Source organism: Enhydra lutris, unplaced genomic scaffold, assembly GCF_002288905.1.
Source record: "Enhydra lutris kenyoni isolate GAN:26980312 unplaced genomic scaffold, ASM228890v2 scaffoldscaffold91, whole genome shotgun sequence".
In the NCBI taxonomy this organism is placed as follows: Eukaryota; Metazoa; Chordata; class Mammalia; order Carnivora; family Mustelidae; genus Enhydra; species Enhydra lutris.
In genome coordinates, this window is record NW_019154175.1 from 3,188,380 (window position 1) to 3,215,459 (window position 27,080).

At 48.5% G+C, this 27,080-nt stretch overlaps 1 protein-coding gene across 2 annotated transcripts; it reads left to right on the forward strand.

Annotated features, from left to right (window-relative positions):
- The first annotated feature begins 3,117 nt into the window (after positions 1-3,117).
- LOC111162358 (CD34 molecule) lies at positions 3,118-27,080 on the forward strand. 2 transcript variants are annotated; one of them, XM_022526726.1, is made up of 8 exons: positions 3,118-3,196; positions 13,713-13,895; positions 14,529-14,782; positions 16,037-16,117; positions 23,952-24,102; positions 24,338-24,390; positions 24,706-24,870; positions 25,577-27,080. In XM_022526726.1, the coding sequence occupies exons 1-8, from the start codon at positions 3,118-3,120 to the stop codon at positions 25,760-25,762; spliced, it is 1,152 nt and encodes a 383-aa protein (XP_022382434.1). In that variant the 3' UTR covers positions 25,763-27,080. The 2 variants fall into 2 exon arrangements, with proteins under 2 accessions (XP_022382434.1, XP_022382435.1); XM_022526727.1 differs by having other exon boundaries at positions 25,435-25,644.

The following is a 27,080-nucleotide window of genomic DNA, read 5'->3' on the forward strand; positions in this document are numbered from 1 at the left end:
CTAATGTCCCACTAGACACTGGGGCCTGGAATTCACACACCATATTTCCCAGACCTCCTTTCCTGTGGGTTTCCAGTTAGGTATTGCCAAGAGGAGGCACTGGAGAAAGACTGGGAGGTGGGAAGAGGAAGGAACAGACTCGCTTCTGACTTCAAGTCCTCGTGACCTCCCTGTGGCATCTGAACACCTCTGCCACCAAGGCTCCCTTCCTTGCTCAACTGGGATCTAAACCCTGAGAGTTTTTAAAGAGCCCAAACAAGTTTGCAACATGGGAAAAGGGTGTTGATTCTATAATATGAAATAAAAAAATCAAAATGAACAAAAGTTGTATTTATTATCCATAAAAGGTAAACTTAGCCAACTTGTAAGCCACAATTCAACTCTAACAATTTTATATAAATGTAATAAAGTTTGAATTATAAGAACCAAATGAAGTATACACTTTTAAAACTCAAAAAAATTTTTAAATCATTTCCTTTTTTTTTTTTACATCAGAGAAGTTATATTTAACATGGAATGCAAGTCTATTTTAAATTGCTTGATATGATGTGTGTGTGTTGAGGCTGAGATGGAGCAACATGCCACAGTAAGAATGGTCATGACCTAGAGGTCTGTAAAGGGCCTGACAGAGCCTCTCACTCTGGATCTTTCTGTGGCACCCTCCACTATGAGCAGTGTAGTCACCATCCTCTTCTAGCACCAGATTAAGTGGTGAAGTAGGGGGCAGAGACACCAACGGGCAGCCAAGAAAGTCTAGAGCTTTGAGGAGACTTGAGAACTTACCTCTATCTGACCGTGAGGAAACAGGGGAAAACAGGAAACAGGAAACAGACCATGAGGCAGGGGCCCCAGGATGGACTCCTCTCCAGTGGTCGGACCGAACCAGAGTGTGTGAGTGGTGAGGCCAAGCTTGTGTGTGCTTGAAGTGGTGTGTCTCAATGACTCTGGAAAATAGGAAGGGTAACCACTTATCCCCTAATGGCACAGGTGTGGTGCAGACCAGAGAAGAAGAGCTCTGGTTTCTCAGAGGCAGGGATGTGCTGGTTTCCCATCCCTTTACTCCTATTTTTCCTCCCGGAAGTCTGCTCTCCACTTTGCACCCAGCATGTCTTCTTTCTAAACTGGGGCTTCTTGAACTAGTGTGCATAAGAATCCCGGATACTGCCTATGAAATTGCACATTCCGAACCCTAACCTTGATTCTGTGTAGACCACGCTTTTAGAAGGTCTGCACCAAAGCTAGTTGAGAAATTCAGGTGCTAGAGACAAGTTCTTTTCTGTCTCCTGTGGGCCAGCTAGGGCAGACAAACGACATTTGAAATAACCAGAAGAAAAGGCAAAGAGTGAAGGAAGAGCCATGTAAGCCAAATTGGTTTTCCTATCTAACAAGGATTAGAACCCCACATTTTGTTCAGGACCTCTCATTGGGTGTGAAGCAGCCCCAGCCCCTGGAGCCGAGAAATTTGGGGGGGCAGCTAAGAAGGGGAGTAGGAGAGGAGCTCTCCTCTTTTCTTTATTATGGGGAGTCCCAAGGACAAATGCCTGATTTTAAAATGTATTTTTCAGCCTTTTCTGTCTCTAGCTGCAGGCCTTTGAGATCACAACGGTGATCAGATCTGAATCACCATTTACACTTTGAAACAGATTCATTCCATACCATTGTGTTCTATCAAATTTGCATCTTAAGCCTTTGGTTTTACTGCGTGATGAAAGGCATTGTTTCCTACTTAAAGGAAAATTAGCCAACACGATCAGAATAGAGAGCTTCGGATTTTGTTTTTAGGCCTGGACTGACTTCTGTACAAACCAAATAATAGTAGATCAGAGAAGGACTGTAAAGATTAGTCTACTTTCATGATGCTAGGGAGTCTGCGGGCCAGTAAATCAGGAGCGATCAGAGGGAGCTGGTCTGACCTTCCTTCCCCCCTGCTCTGGCTGTGTGGCGCCCACATCATGGAAGACAGCGGACTGGGTATTCCTAACCCTGTGACTGCATTCGGGACCTCAGAACACATTCCGAGACTGTGGCTTATCTTATCCCCTCCCTGGTGCCATCATCTGCTCCTGCCTCACCCTCTGTCCTCCAGCCTCTACCTCCCCCATCCAGACCAATCTGCGACTAGGCTGACTGCCCAGCTCAGTTTACCAACTTCTAGAACAACTAGTGAGGAATAAGGAGCTCCAGGATCAGGCAGGTAGTAGAGGGTGGGGTCAGAGAAGTCCTTTTCCTGAAGAAAGAGCAAGATAAAGCCTGCAGAGCCACAGACGCAGAGCTGGAGAGGGGGTGCCCGACAAAGAGCCTCCTAGGGGTGGGGAGAGTCCTTCGTCTTTATGATGATGGTGACCGGCTCAAACTATGTGAGAAATTAGGGACGGTCACAGGTAAAAGCCCTCCAAATTAACACAAATAGACAAATCCTGCAAGGGGCGGGGGGAAGTGAGAAGAAAATCGACAAGGATGCTTTGGGCGGGTGAAATGAATGACTGCTACATTTATGTGTCCTGCTCAGTCTTTATGCTTCCTTACCATGCGGCACAGTCTCTGGTGTGACAGTCACGAAATGCAGCAGGCATGTGCCGAGTTTTACTTAATATTCAATATGCTCACACTCGTAAACTCAGCTCCTCACAGCAAAGTCCTTCAGCAACACTGTTCTCGGCTTAAAGTTGAAAATAAAGGAAAACAAAAAGGAAAAGAACACACACGGAACTCCCAGGAAACCTGCCCCGGCCACCGCCCCCCCACTCCCACCCCGCCACCGGCCAGGCTGACACAAAGGGGTTAAAAGTTAAGTGAAAGTTGAGCTTGAAGGAGTTAAGACGGGCCTCTATATAAAGTTGAACGAGTCGTCTGGGGCCCACACAAACCTCCACCTTTTTTGGCCTCCACGGCGGCAACCCCGGCCCCTGCTAACGTCCTCCGCCTGTGGGACTGAGCGGGGACGCTCACGGTAGTGGCGGCCAAGGAGAGGGGCCGGCCTTGCCAGGAATAAAGAGGGAGGGGAGGGGAAAAAGTCAGCTCGCCCACCCCGCTCCCGGGCGGAGGGCGGGGGCAGCGCGTCCCGCGGGCCGAGCGCGTCTCGGGCTGAGCGCATCTCTCCGGAGAGGCGCTGGAAGGATGCTGGTCGGCAGGGGCGCCCGCGCTGGGCGCGGGATGCCGCGGGGCTGGACCGCGCTCTGCCTGCTCAGTCTGCTGCGTGAGTACCCGCCGCGCGCTCGGGCGGCCGGGGTGGGTCCTCGCTCTCCCGCGGCCGAGCGCGCAGAGCCCCCGGGGCGCTGGGGGGAAGGGACCCCGACCCCCACTCACGCCCCACGCCCACGGCGGCTCCGGGCTCCGGCGCGACCGGGGCCCTTTGAACCGCGCCCCGCTGGGAGCGGCGCGTCACCTGGGAAGCGGCGGGGTGGACGGGCAGGGCGGGGGATCCCCGCCGCCAGGGTCAGCTCCCCCAAGGTGCGCGCCCTGGACTTCCCGGAGTCAGAGCTGTGAGACTCCTTGGAGTTGTTTCTAAAGTAAATGCTTCGAAGATGCCAGAGTGTGTTCGCTTGGCTAGAGGTGCGGAGCGCAAAGTTGGAGCCAGAGCCAGGAGAGGGGAGGGGAGAAGCAGGAAAGTTTTGCGTCTGGGAGTTGATTCCGAAAGCCCAGGCCTGAGAGGCTGCTGGGGAAAAAGCGCAGGCGCCCGCTCGACCACCGGGACAGGGCAAGTCTGAATTGGACCTTTAAGGAACGGGATCGAGGCCAGCCTGGGAAGAGGCCCCGGCTCCGAAGCCCTGGAGGCCCAGGAGTCCCGCTGAGTTAGATGACCAGGGGAGTGTGGAATGAAGAACAGACCTTGAAACGATCCTTGCCTGTAAGATGGGAAAGCTGAATTACAACTACCTCTTCCCACACCCACTCCCAATCCGCTGGAGAGAAGCTGGCGGCAGATGGAGTCTGTTCTGCGTGCTGCCTCTTTCTCCCCTGGGACCCCCAACCCTGGCACCAACTGAGACTTGTTACATTTGGGGGCTTTTTTCCCCCTCCCTCAACCCCCCACCAAGTTCTAAAACTAGTGAATAGGTTAGCAGCCTAGTGGATGCCCTTCCACTCACCCACACTTGCCCCTACTCCTTAAGCTCTTGCTCTCACTTTGGTGAAGAGGTAATAGACGCTCAATAAATATTTATTCTTAATTGCTTTCATTTGGAGATAACGTTCTCCATCTCATCTCATTGTGTGTAGAAGCTCTTCAACTTGGTTGGTTGTTCTCCCTTTTGCTCAAGATTTTGATTCCAGCCCTCTAGGGCTCCCTACTCTTCCTCCATCCGAAAGGCCACCCACCAGGGCCCCACAGAGTGACCTGGGCCTGCCAGCTAGGCCCCTTTGCTCTCATTGTCCTCTGCTGTCCCCCTCTGCACCCATCCAGTTGGAGAGAAACTCCGGGCTTGAGAAAGCTCTAAGTTAGGCTCAGCGTTGACCAGTTTGGCAGCCGTGGACCTGTCGGGCAGGAAAAAAAGCTGTCACCGAGCTGATGAAGTCCTAGACTGGGGAACTCCCCTGGGTGCTAGAAGGTGCCCTCCCAGCAGGGGGGAGTTGATGAACAGCTGATCAAATGTTCCCCTCTCCTTTGGCTACACAGCTTGTGATGACCTGGTCCCGGGCCGAGTGAGGCCCACCCTTTTTATATTTCCTCAGCTGGCCAGTTTCAGTCTTGCCTTGGCCCGTAGCAGGAGGTGGGGAGAGCGACTGAACTCTGGCAAAATCTGGGCCAGATATGCTGAGAATTCCCCTGTCTCAGCTTTGGGGGTGACAGCTGGGGCATAGACCCCTATTCGCGATCTTGCCAGATGTCTTGGGCCAGTCTGGAGCTTTACGTCTTCCCTGAGAACTTTCTAGGGTTTGTTTGTTTTTTTTAATGCCAGGAGTCATTTTCTGTCCTGGTATACATCGTGGGACAAATGAGTGAGTGACCATACCTTGAAATGCTAACCGAGGAATATTGCAGGAATTTCGTGTTGTTACTGCAAATTTTAGGGCATTGAGGGGTTGGTGGGTTTTGTGTCATGTACACTGGCAGAGAGCTTTGTTCCTGGAGGTCTTTCTGTCTCCATGAGAAGTTGGCATAACGATGGGCACAACAGTCAACCAAAAGTAGACTCCTCGTGCTGAGGACGGGCTGCTCTGGGCAGTGACCAGAGTCAGAGTGGGAGCTCAGAGGCCACCAGGTAGCACTGCCATGCCACCAGCTGGGAGGAGAAGCTTTTCAGGGGATTAGGAAACCCCGTTTGTCAGGCTCAGGGTATCTGTTCCCTCCAAGACCTCCAGGACCTATCTTTCCTCTCGCCATAGGGACACCCCCCCCCCACCGTCCCGCCCCTTCACATTCCTCTTCTTCCTTTGGGTCCTTCGTGCGTGCTGACCCCACACCCATATCCTGTCTGGGGCTACATGTAAGAGGGGAAAAAAGAAAAGGGAAAAGAATTTTATCAGATATTTTCCAGAAGAGAGAGGACTCCACCCTTTGAATCTCTGCCACATGGCAACTGAGGAGGAGCAGCCTTGGGGACCTCTGACTAATTCAGTGGCCCCCAGTGGTCCCCCTTGGAGGGTCAGTCCAGCTGGCAGCACCTTTGCCAATGCGAGTCCCCAGCAGCATTCCTGTCTGACTGAGAAAACACTCCCGGGCATCTTTGTTCTTATCCCTTTGGCCCCACTTCCTGGGCCTCCTTCCTCGCTTGTCCTCACCTCTTTGCTTCTCTGAGTCTTTTGTCCCCAAGAGCTCAGGGCAAAGAGTGCCAAACTGCAGCAGATAAACTCGGGCGCAGAGTCTTACAAAAACAAATTTTAAAAGGAGGAACAAATTCCACTTCGTGAGGCCTCGCTGCCTGATTTCCTTTAGAGCCCGGGCAGGAGGGCCCGGGCTCACTTTCAGGCTGGATGGTTACTCAGCTCCGCTGAGGGCGCCTGGCCTTCCTCTCTCGTTAATGTTGCCTGATCTCACGAAATGGTCCCGAGTGTGGGGAAGTGAAAATGTGAAGGTGTAGAAAAAGAACAAAACACCACCCTCCAAAAGAAAACGCTCGGAGTTGCCAGGGCAGAATTTCCTATTTTTCTGGATTTTGACTTCTCTAATGAGAACATTCTCTTCCCTTCTCAGCTAAGAAATAAAAACACATTATCTATGATTTTTCATCCCAACGGCTCCTGACTTTGCTGAGGAGAAAGGGGCATGCATCCTGGGGGAGTGAGCTGCACACAAATAGGGGTGGACCGAGGTGTCCTTCATAGCACCTGTACTCTGTGGCCTGCCCACCCCCATCCCAGACCAAGCTGCTTCCCTTTGGATGTGAAGGAAAAGGCCTTTTGGCTTAATTGGGAAGTCTGCTTCTTCTTGATCTGTGGGGAAAAGACACTAAGAACCCACAACTGATACCTTGGAGCAGAGCAGCATCTCTAGATGGCTAGTGGCGTTGTTAAAGAAAATGTCTTGGGGCTCCTGGGTGGCTCAGTGAGTTAAGCCTCCATCTTTGGCTCAGGTCATGATCTCAGGGTCCTAGGATCGAGCCCCGCATCGGACTCTCTGCTCCATAGGGACCCTGCTTCCCCCCCGCTCTCTGCCTGCCTTTCTGCCTACTTGTGATCTCTGTCTGTCGAATAAATTAATAAAATCTTTAAAAAAAAAAATTAAAAAAAAAAAAGAAAAGAAATGCCTTAATGAATCCCTGGGTGAAAAAAAAAAACCAACAAAACAGGCCCTGGATATGCAGGGACAGACAGGAGACTGAGATGCTGAGCAGGATAAAAATTAAGTGGAACTTTGTGTTTAATGGGCCCAAGAGACACAGGCTGCAGGGATCCAGAGGCCAGAAGGAAGAGAGTGAGAGGAGGGGAGGTCCCTGAACCACCAAAGAAACAGTGGTGCCCAAGGGTGGAAAAGTTGCTTCAAGAAGAAACTCTCTGGTGTGACAGGGGTGCTTAACACAGTGACGTCTAAGGAGTTCAAGCTTATGCCGTTGTCTCTTCTGGGTTGGGCTGTGAGCTGGCACCAGGCCTCAAACCTTTGATAGACACACATTTGCCTGGTATTAGTGTGCTCTGGAAGAAAGGACTGGGTACTTGGTTGGCACCAAGGAGAACAGCAGCAGCCTGAGGACAGGGAGGCACAGAGCTGCAGAAAAGGAGTCAGTGGAGAATGAAGGAAGAGGGGACTGGGGGAAACGGTGGGCCCCCAGGGAAAGCTCGGAGCCTGGGGTTCCAGGGTGAGTAGGTGGGGGCCAAGACCAGCTATTTTCCTGTTAAAGGGGAGTCCCAGCCCGCTGGTAGCCCCAGGCCACAGACACTTGGTTTATGCTCACTTCTCAGCTTCGATTCAGAGGAACCGTAGGAAGGTGACAGGTGGGTTCTTTGTGCCAGTCCAAGATGCCCAATCTCAATGAAACACCTAACAAGGACACTTCCTCATTGCTCCCGGAAAAGGCGGGTGGCACTTCCCCAGTTCATTCCATTTAAAAACAAAACAAAACAGACAACAACAATAATAAAACGTTGTTTTCAGCTTTTTTTTGTATTACAATGAAGTTAGCTTTCTTGTATCTTCTAATCATTAACTTTCAATTCTTTTCTTAACTAGAATCTGTTAATCTTCAGGAACTTTTTTTTTTTAAGATTTTATTTATTTGAGAGAGAGAGAGAGCACACAAGCAGGGGGAGCAGCAGAGGGAAAGGGAGAAGCAGACTCCCCCTGAGCAGGGAGTCCTATGTGGGGCTGATCCTGGGACTCCAGGATCCTTACCTGACCCGAAGGCAGAAGCCTAACCCAGTGAGCCACCCGGGCGCTCCGATCTTCAGTAACCTCTAATCTAATTCTATTCTTGGAACGAGCACAGAACGAATGTGATCTTTCTTCCTGACAATCCTTACGGATCTGTCTGGCCCCACTAGATGATAAACTCCCTGAGGACAGGGATTATTTAATTTGGCATGACACGCACCCCACACCGCAGGAAGGAATCTTCTCTTGTTCTGTGCTCCCCACAGCACTAAGCATGGTCCTTTATACATCACTGGTGCTTAGGACAAAAAATAAGTGTGACTAAGTAAGTGAAATGAGTCTTGAATAAAGTCTTAAATAAATTAAGTTATTTATTCTCCCTCCCCAGATTCTTCTTTTCTAGATCAGAGGTTGGCAAACTTTTTCTGTCAAGAGCCACATAGTAAATATTGTGGACTCTGGAAGCCATATGTTGTCTCTGATGCATATTCTACCCTGCTTTATGTTACAACACTTGAAACATGTAAAAGCCCTTCTTAGCTCACTGGCCATACAACAAACGGCCTGTGGGCGGTTTGGGTCCAGCAGCTGTTCGCCAACCCCCGATCTTGATGAAATAACTCCAAGCCCTCAACCATATGAGACTTGGTTTCTAAAGCTCTCCTAATTTTGCTTATCCTCCCAGGGTCGCTCCCTAACTTAAAAAATTCCCTCTTCAACTAGAGCCCTGAATGAGACTGCTCTCCATAGAGCGGGTGGGCGTTAATATGCCTGCCACGGGCACCTTGCCATCTGAGGGCTTCTCCCGAGCTCAGACGGTCGTGCTTCACACCCTGAGTAGAACCGATGAGTCCAAGAGATGCTTCTGACACTAAAGAAATTAATAATGTAACTGAGGCGACCAGACCTATACTCAGGAAGCAGCGTATATGATTTTGTGCCAGATAAGTGGCAGAGAGACATGTCTGAAGGCCTCTGAGAAGCAGAAGGAAGGGGCCCCTGACTAAAGATAACCGCTATTTCTTGAGCATTTACCAGCTGAGCTAACTGCTTTATGCCCCTTCTCTCCTCTACTGCTCAAAACAACTAGGAGGTAGGGGTGGTTTTTATTCCCATTTCACAGGTAAGGTCTAGAGTGTTGAGGAACCCTCATCCCAAGTCCTGACAGCAAGCATGGGGAAAAGAAACCTCGGTATACGGTCTGAGGGCAGAGCCCACCCTTTGCACAGAGGCTTCACTATCTCTTCAGAAACAGAGGCTGAGGGGCACCTGGGTAGCTCAGGTGGTTAAGCCTCTGCCTTCGGCTCAGGTCCTGATCCCACAGTTGTGGGATCGAGCCCCACATTGGGCTCCTTGCTCCACGGGGAGTCTGCTTCCCCCTCTCTCTCTGCCTGCAGCTCCCTCTGCTTGTGTGTGCTCTCTCTCTGACAAATAAATAAATAAAATCTTAAAAAAAAAAAGTAAAGAAAAGAAAAAAGAAATACAGGCTGGGGCTTCCCAGTAGAGGCAGCAGGCTGCTTCTTCCCAGTACTCTCTCCTGGTGGGCTGAGATACCCAAGAATTCCTCCCAGAGACCCTTCTGGAGCCAACTGCCAGGATTGGAACAGAAAGGTGGGATGCAGCCTGCTGACCAGGAGATCAGGAAACACCAGCAAAAAACCCCACTAAACCTAAGAGGGTCTTTGGAAAGCAAGACCAAGAGGCACCTGGGTGTCTCAGTCAGTTAAGTGTCTGCCTTGGGCTCGGGTCATTATTTTGGGGTCCTGGGATCAAGCCCCACGGTGGTCATGGAATCCTTGCTCAGCGCAGAGTCTGCTTTTCCCTCTCTCTCTCTGCCCTTCCCTCACTTGTGCTCTCTCTCTCTCTCTCTCTTTCCCTCTCAGATAAGTAAATAAATAAAATCTTAAAAAAACAAAACAAAACGAGACCAAGTATAGTCTCCAAGAGCATGGGAATTTAGCTGGTTAGGGAGCAGAGTTTTCTGGATCAGAGGAATTGTATACCCTCTTTCAAGATGAAAAGATTCTCCATTTTACTTGTAGGTAGAAATCTCTTAAAAATGTAATTATCTTGGGCCCCTGCTTCCTTAGGGTGCCCCTCAAAAAGAGGACTTTAACTTTTATGACTCAGTTGGATTAGGAAAATAATTTGGTTATGGTGCAACTCAGTGACTTTGTTCATGCTTATTAAGGTGTATGTATTTATTGACTCCTACCCTAAATGATTCCAGACTGGTGTGGGTTTTAATACTAACGTCTGTTTTTCATTTATCTCTGTTTCTTCTTTTATAAGCTGTTGTTTCTCTTTATTGATTGCTTCTAAGAGTCTCTAAGTTTTAGCTTTAGCTAGGATATCTGATAACCAAGCTTGTTAGAACCATGTGGAAAACAAGAATAATCGCCTCAGAATAAGTACTTATAAGTTAAAAGCATTACTTTTACTACATGACTTTCGTGACCTCTATTTGGCCATTTTGGCTTCTTACCCTCATTTTGCTAACTACCTGATACCTTGTTTCCTCCCTTTGCCCCAAGATCAAACAGGTTACCCACAGTCAAATCAGGTGCTTAGGGAGACATAGCTAATAAAGGTAGAATCAGAAGTAAACAGCAGAAGATAGCCTTTTGTTTGATTTTAAATTGTACTTTTGTTTGATTTTAATCTGTTTGATTGTAAATTTTAAAATGCTCTGTTGGGTTGGGGCTAAGTGTTATGTTTCTGGAAGGTTCTGGTCAAGAATGCAATGGGGTGGTGCTTTCACGATTGTCTCCTAGAATCTAACTGGTAAGCTGCTGTAACTCTCTTAGCTGCTGTAACTCCCTTATGGAGTTGGGGGAACGGAAGCTCAGATAAAGAAGGCTCAGGATTTGATGGTTTAATGCCATGGACGTGTGTGGGAAGATGAGATATAAAGAGACCTGGGGCTTGATTCGTGTAAGTTTTATCCCTATGAGATGCAGTCTTCTCATGGGAGCCTTAGAAGCTGGAAAACCACGAGGCTCCCTCCTGGCCAGTTCCTCTGCTGCAGCCCCTCGGTTGGACTGGCTTCCAAGGCCCCACCACTGTGATCTCTCTCTCTACACCAGCTCACAACGTACCCTGTCACTGAGCCTTGCCTTTCTGGTCTCCATCTTTGATCTGTTTCTCCAGGCTCTCAGCAGGCATCCCTGCCCACTCCAGGCTCAGGGACGTGATTCTGAGGTTGAGCTTTCATTCTCTTTACTGATGGATCCTGCTACCTGTTGCTCAGAGTTTGGCCATCTTACGGGGCAAGAGGAGGCTGTGGCCACCGGGAGCCTGACCCTAGCGGTCAGTAGCTGGCCTGGGTCCCGGGTTGCTTCACTCATCTGGCACAGACACCTCCGTCCTCAGAATGAGCAGCAGGTCTCTGCTCACATCTGGAAAAGTTCAAAACTGTTTGTCTGGGTGAAGGAGGCCCTGGGGGAGGGGATTCAAAAGCATGACATCACCTCAGTCAGACCCAGCTTTCTTTGGAAAGAGAAAAGGGCTGGGCCAGGCTGGGCTGGCCTAAGCCAGATAGGATTCCCAGGAATTGATGTGTTGGAAGGAAGAAGAGGAAAGGGTGGGAAGGAAGGATGATGTCAAGGGGGAGTTCCAGCGGTGCCTTGGATTGGTACCCGGGGAGGACAATCCTTCGGTTCAGTGACCACGTGTCCCCACCCCGTGCCCCCTTCAGTGAGTTCATACCTTAGGGGCAGATTGCTAAACAGGTCCTATCTAAGGGCAGGGGAAGACTGGATCTGCTTCCCCAAGTATTTTATCTTGATTAGCCCACTTTCCACCTGACCCGATAGGAGCCCATTCTTTTCTGTCTGGAAGGGCGGGGAGGATGTATCCTGATTCTTAGCAGTTCAGACTCCCTGACTTGCTCCTTCCACTCAACTGTCCGCTAAACCTCAGAGGCCCCATTGCTCTCTGCCCCATGTAAACTATGGCTTCCCCTCTTGGCCAAAACCTTGGTGTTTCAGGTCCTTATCTCTAAAATGGAGATGGTAATATCACTTCTTCCTGCTTACCCGCACATAGTATTAAGATATGATTACTGTCCTCACCATTCATATCAATCTACTTGTAGCAGGTGGGGAGGGTGGCAGATGTGGTGAGACTGCTCACCATTTTTAAGGGCAGCATTCTTGGCCCCAAGTGAATTACAATGAAACAAAACCCTAATTTCCCTCTGGATGCTGAGGGAAAGAAGAGGTGTCATTCTACATTGCTATTTACCTGGAAACCCCCCAAAATACAGACCTAGATCTCAATCAGAAAAATTTAAAAATAAGCTTTGGGTGGCCTGGGATCCTCAGGCGTCTTTCCTTAAGGATGGTGCTGCTGGACGCTGACCTCTGGGTACCAAGTCCATCCCCAACGTTCCTAGAGCCCAAACCAAGAGTAGAATAGAGGCCCTCAGTCATATCCAAGTACTCCCAAGTTATCAGTTAGCTTATAAATGAAATATCCTCTAGCCCCTTACCTCGAAAAACATACCTTCATGACCTTCTGGAAGGCCAACTTTGAATTTGGGACCCTGTCGGTCTCTGAATTCAAGGCCACAGTGTGGCTGAGCAGGAAGAGGTGGCCTTTGGCCCCAGCATGTCCTTCTGGCCTTTCCCCCCACAAATCTGGCACACATTGTGGGGGATCTTGCATGCAAGTGACTCACACATCACCCACACGCTTCACGTGTCCCCCTTCTTCCTGAAACAGCCACCTCTTGGCCACCCTCGTGCCTTGGAGGTGCATTCACCCTCAGAAGGACAGACTGGGAGAAAAGGCCCCATGAAGATCCTCAAGTGGGCAAAGAGCCATTTAGGCAAGACGTTCTAGGAGTTCTGGTCCCCACTGTATGACCTAGAAGAGAGGGTACATCTCTGTTGGGTCCCTGGACTCCTCACGGTTCGGGGCAGGGCAGTAGGAGGAGGAACAAAATATAGACTTTAAAGCTCAGGGTCCAGTCAGGAGGGTTTTCCTCCCTGGGTGTAAGGATGGCACTGGGAGGTGCCCCAGGAAACACGGAAGGGCAAGGACCCTCAGGAAGATCTTCAGAGAATAATTAAATCCAGGAACAGTATGCCATACCAATTCAACATTTGTCGTTAATTTTCCCAACAATCCATGGAGGGAAAGACACTTACTCTTGAGATGGGTAAACTGAGACACACACACAGACACACAGGCACACGCATTAAGCTACGTGGTTACTGGCAGAGCCAGAACTACGCTTTCTTCCCACCCCATTTGATGGGCAACCAGGCCTTAGGTTCTCTAATCCATCCACTATCGGATTCCTAGGTCAGAGCTTCTTGAAAGAAATCTTGGGGCCAGGGGGTGGCCTACTGAGTTCCTCAACAAAAGACAAGGAGGGGATGGGTTTGCAGACCATAGGGAAAGAATGGAGGGAGTTTGGGAGTGGGAAAGCCTTAGATAGAGAGAAGCTTTTTAAGGGGGTTGCCTAGAGATGGCATGACTCTAGTGATTATTCCAAGACTGCATTACTCAAGGGGATAGAGAGTGACAGAAGAGAGGAAGACCCATTAAAAAGGAAATAAAGGTACTTCCTCTCCTATAGTTTAGATCTCTGTGATATTTATTCAGATAGAATTTGATATTTTTATATTTTATCTAACATGTTACAAACATTGCCTTGTATTCTCATGTGGCTTTAGTTTTTTTTCCCACAATTTTTTATTTGTAATGATTATGGTATGTGAAATGCATCTAGCATTTATCCTTTTGTAATTCATTTAGTTGCTTTCCACTTTTCCCTCCTATAAATAGTACCATATTAGACACTTGGTGCATGCAAGCTTTTCCTTCCTTATTTTCCTAGGGAAAATCTAGTAGTGAGAAGTTAGTCACCTGTACAGAAGGATATTCTTGATGTCATGATGTCATGAGGCTCCAGGATGATTTTAGGTTCTGACTTGTCCTCCTTGTTTCTTTATAGCCTCTGGGTTCACAACTATGGAAAACATAACTTCTATTACCACAAATTCAACCTCCCAAGAATTAACTTCAGCTGTTTCTGCAAATGTATCCAACCAGGAAACCACCACACAAAGTCTTCTTGGAAATACCACCCTGCTCTCTGTCTCTCGGGACACCGGTGGGACCACAACAGCCATCTCAGGTAAACTGCTTGTCTCAGGCCCCAGAGGGATGCTGCTGGTGCCTGGGTAAAGCATTAGGATATTGGTAGAGCACCACCAGGCCTGCTTTCCCCCATAAATGGAAATATACAAGCCCCATGAAATACGATTTGTGCATCATGCTTAGGGGACCCTGAAGTAAGTTCCTGTTGATTCTCCTATAGTGACAGCTTGCTCTCGGGCAGCTTTGGCAGCTAATCCTGATCAGTCATTCGCCTTGTACTCTGCTCTTGTGCTGAGTTCAGGTTAGTGATGAAATAAGGATCAGATGAGAACTCCCTAGAAATCTCTAATCTCTTCAGGTTCAAAGTGCTTTTTGACTTCTTTAGGGTAGATCAGAATCCAGTTCAGTGTTAGAATCCCAAAAGAATCTCTAGTAATATTCTCAATTATAGCTGTGGTTCCAACAGCTGGCTTGAAATCAGTTTGGTAAGGATTAGGACACGAAGTAGCTCTTAACTTCCCAAATTCCCTTTTCTGGGAAGTCCATGCCAGTATCATTCTCTATAAGGTTTTAATTCAAGATGGTGAACTGAGATGTGTGTAGGGGTGTGTGTGTGTGTGTGTTTATGCAAACATGTGCACATGTACACTTGTGTTTTTGTCTATTTCAGAGACTACAGTCAACATCACATCTACCTCTGAGATCATCCCAGTGTCTGGGACCATGAACTCTACCGTCCAGTCACAGACCTCTTTAGCTATTACAGTAACTTCTATCCCCACCAACTTTTCAACTTCAGCTATGACCTTGCAGTCCAGACTCCCACCTGGAAATGTTTCGGATCCTCCATACAATAGCACCAGCCTTGTGACATCCCCCACTGAATACTATACATCCTTTTCTCTTACCCTAAGTATCATCAAGGTGGGTGAATTGGGCCAAAAGTGGCAGATTGCCCCCTCACTTCATATTTATGCAGACCCTCTCTTCTTGTCAACCTCTTTTCATCCCAACCAGTGAGATTTGGTTCATGTACCAATTAATAAGGAAAATATGCAGCTTAGGGGCGCCTGGGTGGCTTGGTGAGTTAAGCATCCAACTCTTGATTTCGGGTCAGGTCATGACCTTGGGACTGTGGGATCGACCCCCATGTTGGGCTCTGTGTTCAGCAAGGAGTTGACTGGAGATTCTCTCTCCCTCTCCATCTGCCCCTCCCCCTCCTCAATGCTCTCTTTCTGTCTCTCTAAATAAATAAATAATATATATATATTTTTAAAGAAGATAGGCAGCTTAAATATTGCTGGAAAGGATAGACAGGGAAGAGAGGAGTAGAGACAGGTAGCTGATCTATACTGTGGGTGTTGCATCTCTAGGGAGTAGAAAGTCAGGGGGGGATTCTTGGAGGTCTTCTGTGGTTCTTGCTCCTACCCTTGGTCTGGGCTTTGACCAGGGCACCATCTCCCTTTGGGCATATTTGGAAACCATATTCCATTTAATGGGGTGACTTTTCCAAAAATGTTTAGGACAACTACCATTTCCTGCATGTGAGAGGGTTTGACAGTATGCCAGGAATAGAGAAGCCGTGAAGAACTGGGCAGACCAGGGATGATGGGCTCAGTGTTGGGGTCCGTGGTTGTCAACAGCTTTCAGTGGGAAGGGGAGAAAACATGGGGGCGTGGAGCCTGAAGGCAGGCATGAGGAACCTGTCTGGGTTTCTGTTTTTAAAGGAACCAGATGAGGAATCTGGAGAGTCCTAGGGGCCAAGAGGAAAAAGAATGTCACCAGGTTCTGCCTGGCCACCCCATTATCTGTTTGCTTACAGGGCCTTACTTGCAAGTATATAATCCATTGCAGGGAAAACAGCCCAGTGGGTAAAGTTCTTCCCCTCTTCCTTTTCTGTACCATCCAAGCTAATGTTTACCAAGACTGCAAATAGCTACTTGCTGGCAAGCCTGGGCTAGTAACACAAGTTTTGACTATCTGATGGGGATGGGAGTGAGACAGAGGAAGGGAGGAACACCATTATATAGCTCTAGTCCCCTAACATCTTTAAATTTCCTTTTTCCTAAAACCCCTTAAAAGAGTACCTCACAGAAATTAAACTGGAAAAGAGGTAGGGGGAGGGAGAATGGGGGGCAAAGATACTGGCTTATTTACTTTGTTTTTGTTTTAATACAGGGAGAAATCAAATGTTCCCAAGTCAAGGAAGTGAAATTGACCCAAGGTATCTGCCTAGAGCTAAATGAGACCTCCAGCTGTGTAAGTCAAACTCCCCTCCATCTCACCTCTATCCTTTCCTCCTCCCTCTTCTTCCATAATCCTTTCTGAACATCCTTAAGCCATCTTGGACTGGATGAGACTTTGGTGGGATGGGGAGAATTTAGCTTGGTCAGGCACTTTTCAATACTGAGCTTTGGGTTTAGGGAGTAAGAGGCCCCCTCTGGTGGGCAAAGAAGGCAAAAACAATTTTATTTAAATTTAGTTAACTTTTTCCCTCCTCTTGAGTACATTGAATACGTACATTGTCAAGATTTAAGTTTACTTTTATGTTGAAACATAAACCAGTAACTTAAAATACCATTTTATTACTATAATTGACAAATAATGTTTTAATCAGTATAGAATGTCTTTATGCTGTAATGCTGTATTTTCCATGTAACTGATTTTCCTAACGTTTATTGAATGATCCCCTCTATTGTTGATTGGAATGCTGGTTTGTTTTCTTTTTTTTTTTTTTAAGCTTCTATTAAGTTTTTATATGTACCAGGGCATATTCTTCAGAGATATTTTATTTGTTTGATTTGTCTTTCTTGCTTATTTAAATTTTTAAAAATTATCGTCCTTTTACATTATAGTACTTTTAATATCCATCTAGGCAGTTCATTGCTCACTACACTGTAAATAAAAATGTATTTTTTGTCTATTCTTTTAGAAAAACTTCAGAAACATCTTGCCAAAATTTAAGAAAATTTTTTTCATTGGAGCCACTATAAATCCCTCTGTATTTTTCTGGTCTACTCTTGTATTGTTCAACATATTGACTTTTTAGTTTTTAAAAACTAAAAGCTATGTTTTTTCCCTGTAGGTTTTATGAACTTTTTAAAGTTATCTATAATATAGATTCCCCATTAACTATTCTAATTGATCACTGGTGGTATATTAGAAAGTTGAGTTCTGAAATTTATCTTGGGTTTAGCCATTTTCTTTAACTTACTTGTTACTTAAAGAGCTTTCTAGTTGATTCATTTTGTTTGTAAGGCCAGCTGTCATGTTACCTAGCACTGTACACTGTTTTTCTCCTCCCTCTTAGTAGTTACACTTTGTTTCAGTTTCATGTCTTATTGCATTGGTAAGACTATACAGTACGCATTAACTTTTAATGGTGATAGCAGACGTCCTTGCTTTGTTTCAGTAATCTTTCCTGACAGTTAAAATTTCCTCAACAAAGAATGGAATGACAGGACTCTTCCTATTAACTTGTAGGAAAAAACATTTCCTTACTGGTTGGGAATCCACTTAAGGGAGCCATGTATGTGGTGTGTGATTGCATAGATTGGAAAAGACCTGGGTGGACTGTAGTCTGTAGAAAACATTTGGTTAGTTATTTTGTCCATTCTAACTACCCCTGTTTTACCTGTGATTATCAGTTGGGTCATTCTGACTCACAGATCTTTTAAAATTATACCTAAGGTCTTTATTTAGCCTAGGACTTTTAAAAACAATGGGAATTGCAAAGACACAAGTTCACACAATAGACTAACAAGTGCAATTTGCAAAATAGTGAACTTAAACATGAATGTACAATGTACAGGTAATACTCTGTTTCTGATACTGATTTTCAACTCTACTTATTTTTTAAAAATTGCCAAATCCTTTGTGTGTGTGTGTGTGTGTGTGTGTGTGTGTGTGTGTGTAATGTCCTGGTTAAGCACTTATTTTCCTATGCCAGAATGCTGCTTCTTTGTCCCACTGATTTAGAACTAATTGCCGAGCATTCTAAGCATCTGTCCATTGCTCTTTTTTTTTCTTAAGATTTATTTATTTATTTATTTAACAGACAGAGATCACAAGCAGGCAGAGAGGCAGGCAGAAAGGAGGGGGGAAGCAGGCTCCCTGCCGAGCAGAGAGCCTGATTCAGGGCTCAATCCCAGGACGCTGGGATCATGACCTGAGCTAAAGGCAGAGGCTTTAACCCACTGAGCCACCCAGGCGCCCCTGTCCATTGCTCTTTGAGGTTCACATTTAACTAGGGTCATCATTCAAGACAAGTGCCGGAAACTTATTGCTACTCCAGAAACAACCCCTCTTACTGTGCCGTGGTTGCTTTCTCTCTGTATTCTTTACTGTCTCGTCTATTCAGGCCACAGCTGAGAAGGTCTGTGCTCCCTTCTGAGATCTGGGGAGGCTCTGTGTAGGGATGAGGAAAGGCAGCAAGCCCTCTGGCATCCTGAGGAAGGCTTCTGAGCCGCTCATGATGAATGAGCGCTATGGTAGCACCCAATCCTGCTACCGGTTCCCTGGTCCCTTTGCCACTGCTGGTCCCCCTTTCTTCCTGAGGGCTCCTCTGCCCCAGCCCCTAAGCAGCAGTACCTCCTAAGCTCTCCAAGGTAACTTTTCCCCAGTCAGCAATCCTTGCTCAGAATCTTGGGCCAAAGTTCCCGACTGTGTTTCAGATTCCTTTTCCTTGAGTCCCAGTGCGCGCTTGTCTATGATCAGTCTGTTCCGGGGGCTGTGAGCGGCATGGTGCCTGCTCCTTTTCCTTGGGTTGCATTTGTACTCTTAGCATCAGAGGGCCTCAAGGCACTGGTTCTAACCGTGGGAAACTCAAGTCCTAGTCGCAGCCTAATGAGAAGCATGAAGGACTTGAATTCCCGTAGCATCGTGTCCTTGAGTACTTGGGTCATGTTGGCTGCTCCTGCATCAGGGGTAGTGTTGCCCATGACAGAACTACAGATGCCTATTCTCAGCCCTCCAGACGCTCGCTCTGCACTGGGCCACACGGAGGATCTGACCTGGCAGTGCTCACTGTGTGTATCAGACAGGCCTATCTTCTGTCCATGTGTCTGCAGACACTTATTTCTCAGCCACTCTCCTTTTGCTCCCCAGCCTCACCTTTAGACAGAAATCACCTCTACCAGCTGGGGGAGGGAAGCTCTTCTCAAGCACCTGCTACCCCATCTTCAGGTCCTCATTAGCAGCCCCTGTCACTCCGAGTCTGACTTTCATTCTCTCTGCCACGGCGCCAGGGCAATTTAGTTTTTGTGGTTATGGTTTCCCAAATACTTACCAAAATGTGAGATGACTTTGTTCTCTTAGACTATACCCGTTTATCCAGGGGGAATCCACCAAGAAAATTTTTAGTGGTGGCAAAGTACACATAACATAAAACATACCACCTTACCCATTCGTAAATCCACATACTGTTCGTGGTATTAGGTGGTATTAAGAACATTCACATTGTTGTGCCATCTCCAGAACTCTTCATCATCCAGAGCTGAAACTCTACACACATGAAACCATTTCCCATCCCCCCACCTCCTAGGTCCTGGCCACCATTATTCTACTTTCCGTCTCTATGAATTTGATGACTCTGGGTACTTCACGAGAGGGGAGTCATACAGCTTTTATATTTTTGTGACTGGCCTTTCTCACTTAGCATCATCTCCTCAAGTGTCAGAATTTCTTCCCTTTCAAGGCTGAAGAATATTCCATTGTTCGTATAGACCACATTTTGTGGATCCTTGCATCTACCGAAGAATTCTGAGATTGCTTCCACCTTTTACCACGGTGAATAATGCTGTTGTGGACGTGGGTGTACAAATATCTCTTTAACACTCTGATTTCGTTTCTTTTGGGTAGATACTTGGAAGTAGAATTGCTGCATTATATGGTAAATCTATTTTTAAGTCTTCTAAGACTCGCCATACTATTTTCCACAGCAGCTGCACTGTTTTGCATTCTCACCAACAGAGCACCAGAGTTCCAATATGTCCACATCCTCACCAACATTTATTGTGTTTTTTTATACAGTAACCATCCCAATGAGCAGGAGCTGGTATCTCCTTGGGATTTTGATGGGCATTTCCTGATGATTGGTGATGCTGAACATCTTTCCATGTGCTTACTGGCCATTTGCATATCCTCTTTGGCGAAATCTCTATTCAAGCCATTTGCCCAGGAATTTGTTTTTGAGAACTACCTTTCTTTCTTCCAAGCCACATGTGTTTCTATGCTGAGGCTGTACCTACTCAGCCAGCTCACATCACCCTTATTCTGTCACATTGACTCCATCGAAGGCAGTTTGCTTCCAGCCTCCAGATCATCTCCCCCAGCCCACGCCTTCCTTGCCCTCTGCCCAAACACTAAAGGTCAGTTTCCATGCAGAAAAAAATAACTTACAGATGGAGGACAGATGAAGACAGTGTGTGTGTGTGTGTGTGTGTGTGTGTGTGTGTGTGTGTGTCTTTTTTTTAAAGAATTTTATAGGTTTTTTTTTAATTTATTTATTTGACAGAGAGTGAGAGAGCAGAAGCAGGCAGAGTAACAGAGGGAGAAAGAGATGCAGGCTCCCCACTGAGCAGGGAGCCCGATGTGGGGCTCAATCTCAGGACCCTGGGATCATGACCCTAGCCAAAGGCAGTTCCTTAACCAACTGAGACACCCAGGTGCTCCGACAGTGTGTCTCTTGCAGAGAGCCTGAGATCTAGAGACAGCCTAACTCCTTGCCCTTGGCCCGCTGGCCCCTTGTTGTGTGACTTGTAGCAGGCCCTTCACTCTAGTCTCTAAAAGAAAACAAGGTTTTGCCTCCAATGTCAAACTCACACCCGAATAAAGTGGGAGAGAGAGAGAGAGAGAATGAGAATTGATTCTAAAATCTCAGAACTAGGAAAAACCTTAAGGCTCATTTAGAAAAATACCTGTCCCTCTCCTCCCCACTCCAGTGCTTAACATGCTTCTTTAACATGTTAGAAGTCTTGGCAGAGTTTGAGGATATGCTACCCAGGAAAGGTTAGATGGCTTTATTATTGTCCGTATTATTTTTGCAGAGTACCATGTGTGAGCAGATGTGGCTAGGGGCTCACAAATCTGATTCTCATGAGCAAAATGGCAAAGGCTGTGGCTTCCTCCTACCCACTCTCCCATGATATCTGCCCACAGCCTCTCTGGGGGGAGGATGTTTATTTCAAGCTTCCGGAGAAGCATTGTGCTTTGTTCAGGATCCACCTGCTCCTCTCCGGGCCCCGACACAATCCACTGATGCTGCTGGACTCCAAAGTGGGAGGCCGGCCGCTGTTATTCCCTTGAATTTAGTCCAAGAAACTAAGCAAAGGGTGGAGGGACCCTGTGTGGAGGCCAAACCAGTTGGGACCTTAAGTTGAACAACAATTCAGTGAGTTCTTTTGTTTGCTTGGTGCTATGCTTAGGGCAGCCTGGGTTCAAAATGATGGAATTATGTAATGTACACCCACTCCCCCAATTAAGGAGACTTACAGTCTAGCCAGAGTGAAATGACTCTGACCGTAAGGCAGAATAAAATCAAACCTCAAAGTGTGGATTCTGGGGGCTAGGGTGTGCATAGTGTTGCTGTTATGAATAGTAACCATACTATGCGGTTTGTCCAGTGCCCCCTTAGGTTCTACACACTTCGTGCGCTGCTCTTCCTACAACATCTCCTTGGTCACAACTCAGTCTTCAGCTGAGGAAACTCACACTCAGACTAGTTGCATGACTTGCAAAGAACCTAGTCAATAGCACAGGCAAGGTTGATGCCTAGGCTACGCAAGATAGGACCACTTCATGGAGGAGGTGGGAGTCTTGAAAGATGGGGAATCCGAAGGAGAAGGCGGTGTCCTTCCATCTTCTCATAGCCAAGGTTGTGAAGGTCACAGGCTCTCACACACTTGGGCTTCCCTTGTGGTACCCCACCCCCCACCGCGCCATCCGAAGGCCTGTCCCTACCAGATTCTCCAGCACAGTTTCCGCATTCTCTAAGGCTTACTTTGTCACATTTCTGCTAACCCCAGACCTGATGTGTGCTCACCCTCCTCTGAATGTCCAAGCACTTTAGCCGTCCCTTTGTTGTGATGCCTACCATGGAACTAGCTCTGTCACCTGTCTCTTTGTCCCTCAGTTTCTTCATCTGTCAAACGGAGAGGATGATAACACCCGTCGCAGAGGGTTATGCAAAGCCTAAATGAGTCAGTACATGTAAAGCACTGAGCAGCGCCGGAGACGTAGTAAACGTCATGTATGTTCACAGCCAGGCACGCAGACTGAGAGTCCCGACCCTGGGGAGTTCATAGCTGCCCTCCCCCCACCACCACCCCACCACACATTGGATACACATGCAGAGATTTTCGCACAGCGTCTTACAATCCGGGCTTCCCACGTGTCAGAAGAGGTGACTATGGTTGAGGTGCAGCTTCTTAAGATTCTGTGGTTTGAGGAAGTTTGTGCCATTTTGTGTGGCTTTGTCTAGATTGTGCAGGAGCCCTTGTCCCTCTCCCTCTCTCAGGCAGGAGACGTACCTCAACCAGAGACTCCAGAAGCCCGGAGTCACCCAGGGCAGGACTTCCGTCCTCCTCATCCAGAAGGCATGGTTGGGGAGGGTGTGGCGCTCACAGGGGAGCAACAGAAGGCTCCCCGAAGAGAAAGGGGCCTAGAGAAGAAGGAGACCGCTGACCACATCCAACCGAGTCCAGACTGCCCACAGCAGATGCTCTTTGTAAGAACCAGATTTTTCCAGAAACAGAGCCTCTATCCAAGTATTTCCTGAAAGACCTTTGCCTCAGGGGTGAAACAGTAGTTGCCCGAGACTTCATTTTTCTGTGACCTTGGCTCTTGAGGGCCTCTTGAGGCTCCCTCTGGACTCCTCTCTCTGAGACCTGGAGGTGAGCTGGCGCCGCTCTTCAGGCCTCATTCGAGCCCAGGGAGCTCCTTCTCGACTCCCTTAATTCCAGCTGAGGGAAGAAAGCTGGGGCCTCGATCCAATCCCGACTTTGCTTTGTGCAGGAGCAAAGGAGCCTGGGTTTTCCTGCCGCGGACCGCCACACTAGGAAAATACCCAGGCTGCCTTCCAAGCCCGGAGGGCCCCAAGGCGCGGCGCGGCCCCACAAACAGGAAGCGCGCCCCTCCGCGGAGGCTCGGCGCGGACGCCCCTCACACGCGCCCGCAGCTTTCCCCCGAACAGGAAAGCTGTCGGAGCTGCTCAGGCATTTCCTCCTCGCCATCTGCCTTCCGGACGGAGCAGAGAGTCTTGGTTTCGGTTCCTTTCCTGTGGGGGGCGGGGTGGGGGGCGCCCTGACGGAGGCTGCTGGAGCGCCCCCCCGCCCCGGGATGAGCGGGAACAGGGAGTTGGAAGGGCACAGCCAGTGTTTGCGATTCATCCCCATCCCGGGACTCAGCTGCCCAAGAATCATGAGGATGTGTCTTCAGGGGGCTGGGTTCCTGGGTCCGAGAGTCCAACCCGCAACCCGGAGAAATCTGTGAACCTCATGGACAACTAGGCTCCATGCTGCTAATGAGGAAAAGGGGGTGGTGGAAAAACTCGGTTTCAGTCTGACTCGGGCTCTCGGCGAGCCCCCTGCGGGGTAGGAGGGAAGGGCCCGCGGATGCCACTGACTCTGTAGCCAGAGATTTGTACTTCCTCACTTCCCTGGGGTTTTCCTCCAACATTTGGGGCTGTTGTAACCTTGAAACAAACGATTTTTCTCTTGGTCAGTAACACCCTGTTCCTATTTTCTGGTATTGGCAATTTCTTCTGAATTTAATTGGAAATACTATAAGTGTGCAGGGACGGTCCTTAATAATGTTCCCTGAACTCGTCCCCGGCCCCCTTACAGTGCCACCTGCGACACCGAATCATAGATGTTTTGGTACTGCGAAATTCTGGAGGTTTTTTTCTGATTAGATTTTTCCACGTATACAGTTCACAGGATTTTTTTTTTTCTCTAGTTATAATTGTAGGGAGAAGAAAGGGTCCTTCCTATTTAGAGAGTAACAGTGTGACTTTAATCAGGATTGTTTCCTGACACTCCGGATGCAGTTCGGGGTAACTTCTTCTTCTGGTTGCCATTTCTTTCTGTCTTCCCAGGAGGACTTTAAGAAGGACAATGAAGAGAAACTGACCCAAGTGCTATGTGAGAAGGAGCAGGCTGAGGCTGGGGCCGGGGTGTGCTCCTTGCTCCTGGCCCAGTCTGAAGTGAGCCCTCACTGCCTGCTGCTGGTCTTGGCCAACAGAACAGGTAAGGGGTGCCTCTGTATTGGGGTCTAGAGGGGGAGTGGGGCTGAAGTTCGAGGTTCCTGAATAGAAATCTAGTATTTGAGCTTAAAGAGCACAGGTGCTAGGGAGAAGAGCTAACTATGGGAGAGGCTCTCCTGAGATGGACCATCCTGGCCATCAGACCGTCATCTAGAACATCCTAGGAGGGCACAGCTCTTCCAGCTTCTAGATTCAGCAGCCCCTGTTTCTAATTCTAGAACGTTCCAGTAAGTTCCAGCTTCTGCAGAAGCACCAGACTGACCTGGAAAAGGTAAGTTCTCGAAGATGATGGGAATTCTCAGAGGGAGAACTGGGTCAGGGGAATTCACTCAAGTAGGGGAGAAAGCAATTCCCTTTTCTAGATCCGTCTTTCCTATCTCTCCATCCTTCCCTGACAGTCTTTACCTTTCTGTGCCTGAACCAAAATTTTACGGTGCAGCTTGATCAAGAGATATCAGTCTTAAATCCTGTTTTGAAAAATCCCTGAGGTCAAAGTCTTGTGTTTCTCTACTCTTCGGTCTAGCGTGGGCTCCAGAACTCACATCCCACATGGGACGGTCTGTCTTTTCTGTGTCTTCCCTTCCAGCTGGGGATCCGTGGCTTCACTGAACAAGATGTTGGGAGCCACCAGAGCTATTCCCGCAAGACCCTGATTGCACTGGTCACCTCAGGGATCCTGCTGGCTATCTTGGGAACCACTGGCTATTTCCTGATGAACCGCCGTAGCTGGAGCCCCACAGGAGAAAGGCTGGTCAGTTTGCGGGTCTAGGGCGAAGAAAATGAGGAAGATAGTGGCCTTCTGGGGCAGTCCACAAATGTCATGAAGTGGGGGGAGGAGAAATCCCAGAAAAGGTACTTCTGTGCCCTCACGTGTGGATGTGCATTCACGCACATTACCGTGTCAGTGGATGAGGCTGAGTGATATGGAACAGATTAGGGAGGGGGCCCTAGGGGGGTCAGCCCACCTGCTCACTGGGGCAGTGGAGGGCTCCTGTCACCTGTTTCTGATTTTGCCTGGCATAGTTTAGCTGGGTATGACCAGAACAGGCTGCTAAATCAGCCACACTTATTTGCATGCATATTAAGTGCCCATGAGTCCCATCCAGCTCACAAGAAGGGGACACAGAGTAGGAAAATCTACTCTTGAAGTGTTCTGGACGAGGGAGACAAGGCTGGGGTTTGACTCTTGGCCTCAGCCTGCTCCCTACTCTGGGGAGGTTATCCCGTCCTGGGGACTGCCTGGTTGCTGGCGGGAGCTGGTGATTGAGTCGTGGTGGCACGGTGTGGTGCCTCTCCTCTGTCCTTTCTCCTCTAGGAGCTGGAACCCTGACTGCTCTTCAGGAAGGAAGGAGTCTGCACATGCAGCTGCAACCCCCCCTCTGTCCCTCCCCCTACCTTCATCCCCACCTCACTCCCCTGCTTACCAGATAATGCTCCTTTATTTATACACTGTCTAGGGCGAAGACCCTTATTACACGGAGAACGGTGGAGGCCAGGGCTATAGCTCAGGCCCTGGGTCCTCCCCTGAGGCTCAGGGAAAGGCCAGTGTGAACCGAGGGGCTCAGGAGAACGGCACCGGCCAGGCCACATCCAGAAACGGCCATTCAGCAAGACAACACATGGTGGCTGACACGGAATTGTGACTCGGCTGGGTGGGGCGAGGCTGGGCAGGGTCTGGGGAAGGAGCCCCTCCCTGCACCTGACAACAGGCTGCCTCGATGCTGGAGCTACCATCCCTTACATTCTACCCTTTCCTGTCGCACACACCCTTGGAGGCCGTTCCTGGGGCCCCGCACTGCACCAGGCTGAGGGGTTCTTTCCCCCTGGGGGACCGGGAGGTGACCCCTGCCTTTTCCACGTTCAGCTCACTAAGCCTAGAATCTGGTCTACTTTGAGCAAAGGTGTGAGGGGAAAATTCCAAAGTGCAGAGAAGCTCCCAGGGTTGGGGGGAGGAGGGGACGATCTTGCATTGTTCACACATGAGCTTCCCTTTCCCTTCTCTCTGCCTTATTGAAAGAACCCACAGGGGAAGCATGGGCTTTTCTGGGCTACAGTTTCCTCCCAGGAGGCTTTGCCTTTTCCTGTTTCTTCCTCATGTCTGTCTTCTCCAATTTAGGGAAACCAGAGCAACCCAGTGTACCCAGTCCTTTGTAATGATATAACCAGCAAGACTTGTTGTCTTAAACTGTCTCCCTTATGCCCATGCCAAGTCAACTGTGGATTCAGGCGCTGGCTTCCCTCCTGCTCTCCAGGCTCCCCTGAGCTCCACACCTTCTACTCCCACATCTACGTACAGAAGCCTGCACTGTTTTCCGGCTGAGCCTGGAAGGAGGCTCCAAGTTTTGAACAATGTCTTGTGTCTGTTTGGGGAGACAGAGTAAGGGTGCATGGACACGTGCATTCCTACCTTTGGGGACAAATGAGTGAGAGGGAATGGCTCAGTCCTTATCTCTCTGGGGCTCACAGAGTCTCATCCTGGGCCTCGGTTTCCCCTGTGGGTCCGAGTGAACGGGAACATGGGACCAGATCTTTGAGCCAAGCCTCTTGACCTGTGCATCTCTGAGGAAGCCCCTTGCTTGGAGGCTGGGTCCTGGCCTTATCCTCTGATCTGGATGGCTTCCTCCTTCCTCCCCCTGACTCCTGGGCTGAGCTGTGGACTCAGTCTCCCAGCAGAATCCTTTCTGTCTCTGCTTCCCCCACCCCACACCCTCACTGCTCTGCACCCCCATGTAGTCAGGTCCCCTCGACAACTCCAGAGGACCTTCATCACAAGCCGCCGCCTCTAGGTGGCCCAGGTTCTTATTTGCATTTTTGTTTTTTTTCCAGAGGGGTGAGCAGGGATCCTGGTTTCAATGACGGTTGGAAATAGAACTTTCCAGAGATAGGAAGACTGGGTGGATTTTATTTCAGAATACAAAATGGTGTGTGTAAATACTGTAATTAAAGTGATACTGAGACACA